The sequence below is a fragment of the Tachysurus vachellii genome, chromosome 21 (genome assembly GCF_030014155.1).
Source record: "Tachysurus vachellii isolate PV-2020 chromosome 21, HZAU_Pvac_v1, whole genome shotgun sequence".
NCBI classification, from domain to species: Eukaryota; Metazoa; Chordata; class Actinopteri; order Siluriformes; family Bagridae; genus Tachysurus; species Tachysurus vachellii.
The window spans coordinates 6357092-6370103 of NC_083480.1; the positions used below are offsets into that span (position 1 = coordinate 6357092).

General features: G+C 44.6%; 2 protein-coding genes across 2 annotated transcripts in view; one reads left to right on the forward strand and one right to left on the reverse strand.

Moving 5' to 3' along the window:
* ext1b (exostosin glycosyltransferase 1b) overlaps nucleotides 1-13012 on the forward strand; it is an 88494-nt gene that overhangs the window by 52116 nt on the left and 23366 nt on the right. The window contains exon 2 of the mRNA XM_060896885.1: nucleotides 11719-11812. Coding sequence (XP_060752868.1) covers nucleotides 11719-11812 — 94 coding nt within the window. The remainder of the gene's footprint in view (nucleotides 1-11718; nucleotides 11813-13012) is intronic.
* The window catches only part of med30 (mediator complex subunit 30), a 51441-nt gene continuing 44973 nt past the window's right edge, over nucleotides 6545-13012 (reverse strand). Inside the window, exon 6 of the mRNA XM_060896889.1 lies at nucleotides 6545-6568. Coding sequence (XP_060752872.1) covers nucleotides 6560-6568 — 9 coding nt within the window. The 3' untranslated portion in view covers nucleotides 6545-6559. The remainder of the gene's footprint in view (nucleotides 6569-13012) is intronic.

The window sequence follows — 13012 nt, forward strand, 5'->3', positions numbered from 1 at the left end:
GCTGTGGAAATGTGTGATCTCAGATGAAAGTGACTGAAATGCCCCTGCACGTTCCTCACACAGAACCAGAGCCACCTCAGTGAGACATGTGCTGTCATGTTCCAAATTACACTGACTCTTTCAACACACACACACACACACACACACACGTCACCGTAGCCCCGCTAATCACATGGACATGGCATGCGCTTTGAAGCACATCTGTCCTGCATATTACAACTGAATAAACTCGCGTCTAAGCATTCTGTCTATTCCCCTCATACCCACAATGATGTGCTCTAGTTTTTAAGGTGATAATGAGCAGAAATCTGATATTTTGTCTTTCACATTTGTCACACGTATTTGTTCTTTTTTTGTCTGATCTTTTGTCAGTGATCAGCTTCAGCACACTGGATGAACACATCTGTTCTTCTCAGTTCATTTGGAGGTTATTCTTCTGCTGCATTCATGCTAACTTGTAAGGGATAATTTACAAGTTGTAATAACGTCATTTCCCACCTCAGGGCTGTTTGATGTGCCAAATGGGGAAAAAACATTGACGCCTCCACCAAAGCATGTCTTTTCTTTGCCCTGTCAGAGCATGTAAAGCCATAAAAAGCTACATTAAGCGCACTTTCACACCTATAGACCTGTGTGGCTGCTGCTTCTCTTCTATCGGAGTAAACTTAGCGTTAGCAACAAGCTAGCCAGCTAACATTAGCACTAACGATTTCGGTGATCGATTCTTCTCCTCCCTTTTAAAGCCCTTGCTCCACCATACCTTTCAGATCTTACAGTATACAGTTCTACGCTCCCTCTTGTGCTCGCCGCTCTTCCTCATCTAGGCTCCTCATTACATCCGCTGCCTGTTTAACCACCATGGGCGCTAGAGCTTTTAGTCGCACTGCTCCTCATCTCTGGAATTCTCTCCAGTAAAACATCCGTAACACAGACTCACACCACATTCAAAACACGACTAAGCCTGTTTGTTCAGATGCGCTTATTCCACATGATCTTAGGCAGCATGTAAATCTCCTTAATATTTACTGTTAGATAACTGTTTTTAATATTGTTTTATTGTGGTTTAACTTTATTTTATTTACTTGTTTGAATTTGTATAGTGACCTTGAGTGACTTGAAAGGTGCCTATAAATAAAACATTATTATTATTATTATTATTATTATTATTATTATTTGTATTTTTATTATTATTATTATTATTATTATTATTATTATTATTATTATTATAAATTGTATTATTATTATTATCTCCTGTGGGCCCACCACCTGCAGGAGAAACCGTAAGGGGCTGGTGCAATGTGGATTGGGTGGCAGTCGAAGGCGGGAGCCTCGGCGACCCAATCCCCGGACACGGAATCTGGCTCTAGGGACATGGAATGTCACCTCGCTGGGGGGGAAGGAGCCTGAGCTGGTGCGGGAGGTTGAGAGATACCAACTAGATATAGTTGGGCTCGCCTCCACGCACGGCTCGGGCTCTGGAACCCAACTCCTCGAGAGAGGCTGGGCTCTCTACTACTCTGGAGTTGCCCGCGGTGAGAGGCGGCGGGCTGGTATGGGCTTGCTCATAGCCCCCCAGCTCAGCAGCCATGTGTTGGAGTTCACCCCGGTGAACGAGAGGGTCGTTTCCCTGCGCCTTCGGGTCGGGGAGAGGTCTCTCACTGTTATTTGTGCTTACGGGCCAAATGGCAGTGTAGAGTACCCGACCTTCTTGGCGTCTCTGGGAGGGGTGCTGGAAAGTGCTCCGACCGGGGACTCCGTCGTTCTACTGGGGGACTTCAACGCTCACGTGGGCAGCGACAGTGACACATGGAGGGGCGTGATTGGGAGGAACGGCCCCCCCGACCTGAATCCGAGTGGTGTTCTGTTATTGGACTTCTGTGCTAGTCACAGTTTGTCCATAACAAACACCATGTTCAAGCATAAGGGTGTCCATCAGTACACATGGCATCAGGACACCCTAGGTCGGAGGTCGATGATCGACTTTGTGGTTGTTTCATCTGACCTCCGGCCGTATGTCTTGGACACTCGGGTAAAGAGAGGGGCGGAGCTGTCAACTGATCACCACATGGTGGTGAGTTGGATCCGATGGCCGGGGATGAAGTTGGACAGACTTGGCAGACCCAAACGTACTGTGAGGGTCCACTGGGAACGTTTGGCAGAGTCTCCGGTCAGAGAGATCTTCAACTCCCACCTCCGGCAGAGCTTCAACCAGATCCCGGGGGAGGTTGGAGACATTGAGTCTGAGTGGACCATGTTCTCCACCTCCATTGTCGACGCGGCCGCGCGGAGCTGTGGCCGTAAGGTCTCCGGTGCCTGTCGTGGCGGCAATCCCCGAACCCGGTGGTGGACACCGGAAGTAAGGGATGCCATCAAGCTGAAGAAGGAGTCCTATCAAGCCTGGTTGGCTCGGGGGACTCCGGAGGCAGCGAATGGGTACCGGAGGGCCAAGCGAGCTTCAGCCCGGGTGGTTGCAGAGGCAAAAACTCGGGTCTGGGAGGAGTTCGGTGAGGCCATGGAGAAGGACTATTTGTTGGCCTCGAAGAAATTCTGGCAAACCGTCCGGCACCTCAGGAGGGGGAAGCAGTGCCCTGCTCACACTGTTTACAGTGGGAGTGGGAATCTGCTGACTTCGACTGGGGACATTCTCGGACGGTGGAAGGAGTACTTCGAGGATCTCCTCAACCCCACCGACATGTCTTCCACTGAGGAAGCAGAGGCAGAGGGCTCAGTTGAGGACTCATCGATCCCCCAAGCTGAGGTCACTGAGGTGGTTGAGAAGCTCCTCAGTGGCAAGGCACCGGGGGTGGATGAGATCCGCCCTGAGTACCTCAAGTCTCTGGATGTTGTGGGGCTGTCTTGGTTGACACGCCTCTGCAACATCGCGTGGCGGCTGGGGACAGTGCCTCTGGACTGGCAGACTGGGGTGGTGGTCCCTCTGTTTAAGAAGGGGGACCGGAGGGTGTGTTCCAACTACAGGGGGATCACACTCCTCAGCCTCCCCGGAAAAGTCTATGCCAGGGTACTGGAGAGGAGAATTCGGCCGATAGTTGAACCTCGGATTCAGGAGGAACAATGCGGGTTTCGTCCCGGTCGTGGAACACTGGACCATCTCTACACCCTCACCAGGTTGCTGGAGGGTTCATGGGAGTTTACCCAACCAGTCCACATGTGCTTTGTGGATCTGGAGAAGGCATTTGACTGTGTCCCTCGTGGTGATCTGTGGGGGGTGCTCTAGGAGTATGGGGTCCGGGGCCCTCTGCTAAGGGCTGTCCGGTCACTATATGACCGGAGCAGGAGTTTGATTCGCATTGCCGGCAGTAAGTCAGACTTGTTCCCGGTGCATGTTGGACTCCGGCAGGGCTGCCCTTTGTCACCGGTCCTGTTCATTATTTATATGGACAGGATTTCTAGGCGCAGTCGGGGGCCGGAGGGTGTCCGGTTTGGGGACCATGGGATTTCGTCTCTGCTTTTTGCAGATGATGTTGTCCTGTTGGCTTCTTCAAATCAGGACCTCCAGCGTGCACTGGGACGGTTTGCAGCCGAGTGTGAAGCGGCGGGGATGAGAATCAGCACCTCCAAGTCCGAGGCCATGGTTCTCAGCCGGAAAAGGGTGGCTTGTCCCCTTCAGGTTGGTGGAAAGCTCCTGCCTCAAGTGGAGGAGTTTAAGTATCTTGGGGTCTTGTTCACGAGTGAGGGAAGGATGGAGCGGGAGATCGACAGGCGGATCGGTGTATCTTCTGCAGTGATGCGGTCGATATACCGGTCTGTTGTGGTGAAGAAAGAGCTGAGCCGCAAGGCGAAGCTCTCTATTTACCAGTCGATCTACGTTCCTACCCTCACCTATGGTCATGAGCTTCTGTCATGACCGAAAGGACAAGATCCCGGATACAAGCGCCCGAAATGAGTTTCCTCCGCAGGGTGGCTGGGCGCTCCCTTAGAGATAGGGTGAGGAGCTCGGTCACTCGGGAGGAGCTCAGAGTAGAGCCGCTGCTCCTTCACATCGAGAGGAGTCAGCTGAGGTGGCTCGGGCATCTGTTCCGGATGCCTCCTGGACGCCTCCCGGGGGAGGTGTTCCGGGCATGTCCAACCGGGAGGAGGCCCCGGGGAAGACCTAGGACACGCTGAAGGGACCATGTCTCTCGGCTGGCCTGGGAACGCCTTGGTATTCCCCCGGAGGAGCTGGAGGAAGTGTCTGGGGAGAGGGAAGTCTGGGTGTCCTTGCTTAGACTGCTGCCCCCGCGACCCGGCCCCGGATAAGCGGTAGAAGATGGATGGATGGATGTATTATTATTATTATAAATATAATAATTATTATTAATTTTATTTATTAATTTATTTATTTATTCTAAGCAGAAAATTGTATTTAAATAAGTAAGGTCATTTAAAATAAATAAGAGGAACTTTACACTGTTCTCAAAGCGATACTGATTTTGCCATCACTCTGTAAACAGAGTTTCGAGTTAAGTAGATGTGAAATTTCAAGTTTAGGGGTTTTTAATTAGTGCATTTTACTGAACATCAAGTCCGAACGCAGCATTATTTCACACATTTAACCACTCAGTCATTTGATCCGTTTCACACACCTCGCTTCTAAAAGCCCACTTTTTTCCACAGCATTGAAGATAAATAATGAGCACTTTTAAACCTCTAGCTTTAGTATTTAACATGAGAGATTTGAAAAATGCTGTCTGTGTGATGTGACTGTGTAAAAATCTGTAAATCAATGGCTTCCTTTTGAATATCGCTGCGTTCTTAATAGAAGGTGACAAGACCAGAGATGCCTGGCTTGTGCAGGCTGTGAGACACTGAGCAGGTCAGTAAGAGTTCAAATGTCACATCCATAACACTGGAATTACATAACACACACATGCGCACACACACACTTTACACTAAACACTATCCCACAATTCGTAGACAGACCAGCGGAGTGTTAATATGCCTTAAAGGAGTGCACACTTCTTCACTCCTTTAACTTTAACTCCTTTCACACACACTTAACTTGAATGAACCGAAATACTTGCTAAAGATGCAAGAAAAGCCTTTTGGAATATTGAGTGATTAATAGCAAGAGATGATGCTCGCTGTCAGGAACAGGAGGTGGAGAAGAAAGCGGATGCTGATGAGATATTGATCAGAGAATGTAATTCAATTTTATTTGTATAGCGCTTTTAAGAATAAATGTTGTCACAAAGCAGTTTTACAGGAATATTAAAATTCAGAATAATTTCAAAGAGACAACAGCAGCACTGAAAAACTCAATATGACAATATGATGAAACTTTGACAGGGACAAGGCTCAAAATAAAACATCATCTGGGTGGCACCGGTAGTGTGATTATAAATCATTTCCCTTTTATAACTCTGCACTCAGAATAAGTCAAGTGCAATTGTGTAACCAGGAGCTTTAAACAACTTCTAAGTATAATCGGTATAATAAGAGAAATTCCATCCTGCCGAAACCATCAAACGTTCAATATCTGTGACTCGAGTGCAAATCTGACCTCTTCCTGTTAGCCGAACATTGACATCACAGACATTTCGTTGCTCGCTGTCAGGTGCAGAGGCTGAGGAATTATCCCTGCTAGCATTAGCTGGCTAATAAACTCCAATATTCCAGTCCTTAACTCGGTCACTTTGAAGCATGATGGTTAGTCCCTTTAGTGACCATTAATCTCACCAGCACTTTAAAACCCTTCTCGTGCCGGCTGGTGTGTGGAAGACGGATGGAATCTCCATCAGCGCACTACACATTCTACATTCCTTCCTTTTCATGGCGATAAAAACGAGTTCACATGCGACTAGCACAGCGCCAGAAAGCATCTCGCGATAATGGTGAGCGTTTGACGTAGTCTGGAATGGTTCTTGGCTGTGGCTGGTGGAACAGGGATTATATTACTGAGTCTCTCGTATTTATTACAACATTGTTGCCAGTTCATTTTCTTGTTGGGTTTTTAAAAAAAAAAACTGTCTTGGATGCCAGGATCGAACCCAGAATCTTGTATGCCTGGCACTGACTAGTGGCAAATTGTTGCCAAGAAAACAACTGGATTATTCAGGATTCTGGTGCTTTGCAGATTGCATTTGGTGGATTTGCTTTCTTGCTCCAGGGTGTTTTGTTTTTTTTTTTGTCTTCAAATTGTTTAAGCCAAGTTTCATCACTGAGCTGTTAATATTTATATGGCCTGAAGGTTGTTTAGGCATTGTATTTGTGGTAAACATGCTAGCTTGAATTTTGAATGGTGTTTCCTTTATAGCAACAGTAACAGGATATTGTCTTTGTCATCACTGTCGTCGTTGTCGTTGTTGGGTTTGTTGCCGTCGTCATTGCTTCTCTTTTTGTTGTTGTTGCTGACGTTGTCATTGTTGTTGTCCTACTTGTTGATAATGTTATTAGTCCACACGTACGTTCTGCATATCCATGCACATTGCGTTTATTTAGCTGCACACTTGTGTTTGTCACCGAGCATAGTGATGAGGAGAAGTTTAAACTCGCTATAGCTCGGCCTGATCGTCCTGATTCAAAAGCAGCACCACTTTGGCTTCTTTCCCAGACAGGCTTCCTATGAATTCTGTCAGGAAAGGCATTTAGAAAGAGATTGAGTAAACAGCGTATAAAAGAGAGAAATCAGCTGGGATTTTCAAAACAAACACATAGCTGCTATGCTGTGATTTCTGCATGTCATTAAATACAGTTTAGATGTGTTTGTTGACCTGGACTTAAGGCGTTGCAGGGCTTTCGGTTCATTTCTGTAAGGTCATGGAAAAGTGTATAAACAGAAATGTAGACCTCAACAAAAAGCTCAATGCTCTGTTTTTTTTTGTTTTGTTTTGTCACTCAAGCAACCAAAATAAAGTGTATTTACATTTTTGCCCACATCTATTTTTGCAGGTTTTGGTTCCTTTTTCTTCGAGTTTAATAACGGCACAAATTTCACCAGATCTGAAAATCTAGCTCGGTTTTTCAGAAAAATCTCAAATAACAAAGACCTATAGCTTTGTTCTGTATAAATATGTCGTATCCCATCTTGCAGCTCTCTCTAACTCACCTGTCAGTTGGTTAAAAAGATTTATTTCCATTGTTGATGCATCAGATTTATACTGGCATCATTATTTTCCTCGCTACTACTTCCTCATACTTATTTCTTCAATTCAATGTAAGTTTATTTGTACAGCGCTTTTTACAATTGACATTGTCTCAAAGCAGCTTTACAAAACAAACATAGAACAAAAGGTTATTATAAAGAATAATATAAAGATTAACAGAATACAAAATTCAAGATTAATATTAGATAGATTTAGTTCACAATGTGTATGTATTTATCCCCAGTGAGCAAGTCTGAGGTGACTCAGGCAGCAGTGGCAAGGAAAAACTCCCTTAGATGGTAAAGGAAGAAACCTTGAGAGGAACCAGACTCAAAGGGGAACCTCATCCTCATATGGGTGACACTGGAGGGTGTGATTATAAATATACAGTCTGACAAATGTTGTATTGATGAGGAGATCGCTGTCCTAAAAGACCACATGGAGTTGTCATCTCCTCTTTAGTATAGCAGAGTCTAACTGGAGCTGGAACATCTCTAGATGCCCCAGGATCCACAGAGTCGGCCTCATCTCAGTGGAGGCCCAAAAAATGATTGTATTCATGATTTCTTCATGATTTCTTCATACGCATCTTCAGCTTGCTTTGTTAAATCAGGGTTTCAGCTTTATTACAATGTGTCCTAGTTTTTGAGAAATATGACTGATCCAGATTTTACTGAAATAAATATTCTCTCCGATATTTAGAAATCTGGTTAATCTTAGCATGCTGACTACAGCAGTGTAGCTGCCTTTCTAGAGCACATGTGTAAGGTAAAACCACAATGTAACATATCTGGAAGTCTAAAAATAAACACGGGATACGGTAAGAAATCCTGCCTCTCATACAAAACACTAGATCTTGAAAGATTTGCATCTGTTTACAGTTTTGTCCTGTTTGTGCGAGCGAGCTGAAAGCACTCTGATCTGAGTAGTGAGAAACACGAAGAAATTGATCTTTGAGCTTTGAATCACTGTGAATTGTTTACACTTTGCAACATGGAAATCTACAGCATGACTACTGTATAGTGGATGATGAGTCAGTGAATATTTCTACTTTCCATACATATTACACTCCTGATCGACGATAGCCGGCAGATGTTCGGTTCAACAGCTGGACCAAGCTCAGTACATCGGTACATCAGTGTAGGTTTATAAGCAGGACTGATGTAGACCAGATCTTTGTTGGTTGTGCTGCAGTTGCAAAGTGCAGGAAACATGAGAGCGCATGAATATTTAGAGCGTCCCTGACAGACTGGAGTTGTTAGAGCCCGAGGTCTGAATCAGGACTAGGATGACACAGGACCCAACAAAACTAATCCCAGTGAGTGAGTGGTTTAGTCTCGTAAGTGTGACGCCTACAATGCGTTCATTCATCTTTAGTAAATGCTTTTTTCTGGTTACGGTCCCTGGCTATAGTTCAAACCTTGTTATTTCTGTAGCCCCAAATTTAATTAAAAGATATAACCCTAGGGTATGTGTAAGAATAATTGTGGCTTTATTTGGGATTTGTTAAAATTTCTGTGGTGGGATTAGTAGGATTGGTCAAATTGACTGTGGCAGGATTAGAGAGATTGGTCAAATTTATGGTGGCAGGATTACTGGGATTGTTTACATTTATAGTGGCAGGATTAGTTGGATTGGTCAAACTTTGTGTTGGAATTAGTCAAATTTATAGTGGCAGGATTAGTGGTATTGGTCTAATTTTCTGTGGTGGGATTGGTCAAATTCACAGTGGCAGGATTAGTGGGATTGGTCAAATTTATAGTGGCAGGATTAGTGGGATTGGTCAAATTTATAGTGGCAGGATTAGTGGGATTGGTCAAATTTATAGTGGCAGGATTAGTGGGATTGGTCAAATTTATAGTGGCAGGATTAGTCAAATTTATAATGGCAGGATTAGTGGGATAGTGGCAGGAATAGTGGGATTGGTCAAATTTATAGTGGCAGGATTAGTGGGCTTGGTCAAATTTATAGTGGCATTATTAGTGGGCTTGGTCAAATTATCTGTGGTGGGATTTGTGGGATCGATCAAAATATTTTGTGCATAAGTTGATGGAATATATTTCTGCTGGAGTATGTGGGAATTATTACAAATATTCCTGCACATTTCACTTATTGGATCTGTGCCATGAACATGAAAAACACTCACAGATAAATTGATTCATTTCTAGCCATTCACCTAAAAGATGTCCGTCATGTTCTTCTCACCCAGACGGTTATAGTTGCTCTTTTTCCTCCTCTTTCTGTCCTCTCGTCTCTCTTTCTACCTTTCTAGCCACATCATATCACACTTTTTCATGTTTCCACCAAATTGGAAATAATACCATTTCTTTCTGGGCATAATAGTCTTGGGTAGCCATCAATATACCCATGTGCTATAACTCCCCCTCTTTTTCCCCTCTTTTATTCTTTCTCTCTCAAACACTACATACACACAGTCTTTCCTTCTCACGGTGGCTTCATTCTTTCACAGACGGAGTGTTGTTTTGTTAAGCGCCCAGGGCAGTTAGTCTGATGTGAGTGATGCATGTTTCAAAATGCAGGAATTTTTAAAGGGCCACTGATCATATTTGTTTAACTAGACAACTTGTACTTCTTGTATAAAATTCCCAAATCCAAAAAAATTCCAGGCCGTGTTTACTAAGAAGATCATTACAGTCAGTGTGTGAGAACTTGATCAGCAGTCAGTATAAATGTTTATTAGTTGGATGGGCTGATCATGCAGCAATCTATTGTACTGAGAACTCGGAAAATCCCAACCTCTCTCACGGTAAAGTACCAGTGAACCAGTCGGAAATCCAAGCCAGGAACTTTCATCTTGCCGAAGTTCCCTAATGTCAACATCAAAAGTACACCGTCACCAGGAAACAGAATTCCCTTTGCTTTATTTGATCTGTTTGATGATTTTAATTAATGTGTAGTTCTTACAAAACGGGGTCATATGTAATTCCACAGATTTCAGCCCAGATCTTTTGTATCAGTAATGATGAACTGGATATAGTTTTCCTATCATGTCATTTCTCCTTGATATTTACACAAAAAAAAAATCATGCAGATGTTCTTAAGATGTTTTCTAATTCGGAGAATAGCCAGACAGATATGACCTCGTTGTGGACATCCAATTTTTTTTGCTGGGGAAAATCTACTTGGTCTGTTCAGTGGATTGAAAGTGTGCATAGGAAACATATCCTTTTGTTTTGGTCTACCTCAATGAAACAAACACCAGGGAGTAAACGGTTTAAGATATTCACAGCAAGATAAATGAGAGACATGGACATCTGGAGTGTTTAGGTTCAGTGTGAGACATGGGCAGTTGAGGTGTTTAGGTTCAGTGTGAGACATGGGCAGTTGAGGTGTTTAGGTTCAGTGTGAGACATGGGCAGTTGAGGTGTTTAGGTTCAGTGTGAGACATGGGCAGTTGAGGTGTTTAGGTTCAGTATGAGACATGGGCAGTAGAGGTGTTTAGGTTCAGTGTGAGACATGGGCAGTAGAGGTGTTTAGGTTCAGTGTGAGACATGGGCAGTTGAGGTGTTTAGGTTCAGTGTGAGACATGGGCAGTAGAGGTGTTTAGGTTCAGTGTGAGACATGGGCAGTTGAGGTGTTTAGGTTCAGTGTGAGACATGGGCAGTAGAGGTGTTTAGGTTCAGTGTGAGACATGGGCAGTAGAGGTGTTTAGGTTCAGTGTGAGACATGGGCAGTTGAGGTGTTTAGGTTCAGTGTGAGACATGGGCAGTTGAGGTGTTTAGGTTCAGTGTGAGACATGGGCAGTAGAGGTGTTTAGGTTCAGTGTGAGATGAGGACAGTCAGTGTATATAACACCTGACTCTAGTGTATATTTAATGTGTATGCGAGTGGCACCTGGCTGGTGTGTATCTGTTGTGACTTAAATCTCCACCCTGCATTTATTCTCCTAAATTTTCTACAGCTGACTGTCTTTTGACCTTTTGGTCTCTCGATGGCTGCACATTCCCAGTCATTTCTCGTGTGTGTGTGTGTGTGTGTGTGTGTGTGTGTGTGTGTGTGTGTGTGTGTGTGTGTGTGTGTGTGTGTGTGTGTGTGTGTGTGTGTGTGTGTGTGTGTGTGTGTGTGTGTGTGTGTGTGTGTGTGTGTGTGTGTGTGTGTGTGTGTGTGTGTGTGAGGACCCATCTGTGACATGGCTGTTCGCTTGAGCTCAGTGGCAGATAAATGACTTTCTGTTTCTTTGATATGGAAAACATCTATATATCTTCTCAAGGCATCTGTGTTGTGTGTGTGTGTGTGTGACTGAGATATAGCAAAGTGTGAACCTGGTGTGGGTGTGTGTGGGTTGGGTAGGTGTGTGTAAGAGAGAGCGGAGGATAAAGCCTGTCTCCAGACACACTCCTGGCAAATGTACTTGGCTTATGCAAGCTGGTGTCACTCATAGCTCATTACCCCAAGAAGCCAGATCATTGTGTTTGGATAGCCAGATGACACTTAACATGGAGGGAGGGACAGAGGGAGAAAGGGATGGATAGAGAAAAGGATGAATGGAAGGAGCTGCTCTGTGGGCCAAAAGGTTAATAAAGATGTAACATGAAAAGAATAGAGATGGTGAAAAGCTTCCCTCATATGTGTGTGTGTGTGTGTGTGTGTGTGTGTGTGTGTGTCTTTCCTGCAGATATGACTACCGTGAAATGCTTCACAACTCCACCTTCTGTCTGGTGCCGCGAGGACGGCGATTGGGCTCCTTTCGCTTCCTGGAAGCTTTGCAGGTGAGCTGGCTCTAACACACACACACACACACATACACACACACACACACACCTCAGAAAGCTGATTGTTTGTGTGCTTAAGAGCTGAGCCCCTTGGCAGCCTGTTCTTTGGCTGAGGCTTTGCTGCTACTCATCCCTCTCTCTTCTTCTCCACCACACCTCCGTCCCACTTTGAAGGACAAACCAGCAAACCAAATCAGTTTGTTGGCAGAATATATTTATTTTCTCATGCAGTGTTTGCTGAATGGACTTTTATGTTGTTGTTGATTGTGTTCACTAATTCTGTATTTGTAGAAAAGGTGCACAGTGGTCAAATGTTTCAAACACCGGGGTTTGAGCCCAGGGTCATTCAACAAGCTTAACATCTTTGGATTAGATTTTAGCCTCATCCTTTCATCCTTAACCCTGAGGTCACCCTGGCAGAAGCAGAAGTCATATGTTTTCAGCAAGACTTGATTATTTTCGCTGGCTTTAGGCAAAGCAGCTGTTAATGGGGGTTTTTACACCTGGTCACTTCATGCGTTTTCTGTGATACGATAGCTATCCGATGGTAAAAAGACCAAGTCTAAATGCCCTCCGAAACGTTTTCGAGACGGATATAAATCCGATCGCTCAAACCACTTCAGGAGGTGGTCTGGGACGCGTTTAAGATGAAACTGGACAGGTGTAAATGAATGTGGTTGTTCAAGCCACATACGTCAGCGCTATACTCCTCCCAAACGGAAGTACGTCACTCGCAGGTGACTCGCGAGTCGTGCATCGCGCCAGAAAGAAACATGTTTTGCCACCAGCGCTGGCTCCGATCTTTCACCCAGGCGTCTCATTTGGTATTAAAATGCACTGCTGCCCCCAGCGAAAATGCAGCAAACAGTAAATGCTGTTTTTTGTAGCAACCGCATGTGTTCCATTTCAATTACCCCGGAAATGAGGTAAAATATATTTGCATTTTGGGCGGGAGTAGAAAGATCGGATTGATATCCGATTCGCCAAGACGCATTTATGTGGCCTAATGTAAATGGAACAGTTTTAACAAATCAGATAGCTATCGGATCAGAGAAAACACATGAAGTGACCAGGTGTAAAAAGGCCCAAAGACTCAAAATGGACAGCAAGCAGACCAAGTTGATCCAAGTCTCTAATTCAGTTTGGTTGCAGTGGAGGCTCAATGGTTAAGGCTGTGAGTTACTGATCAGAAGGTCC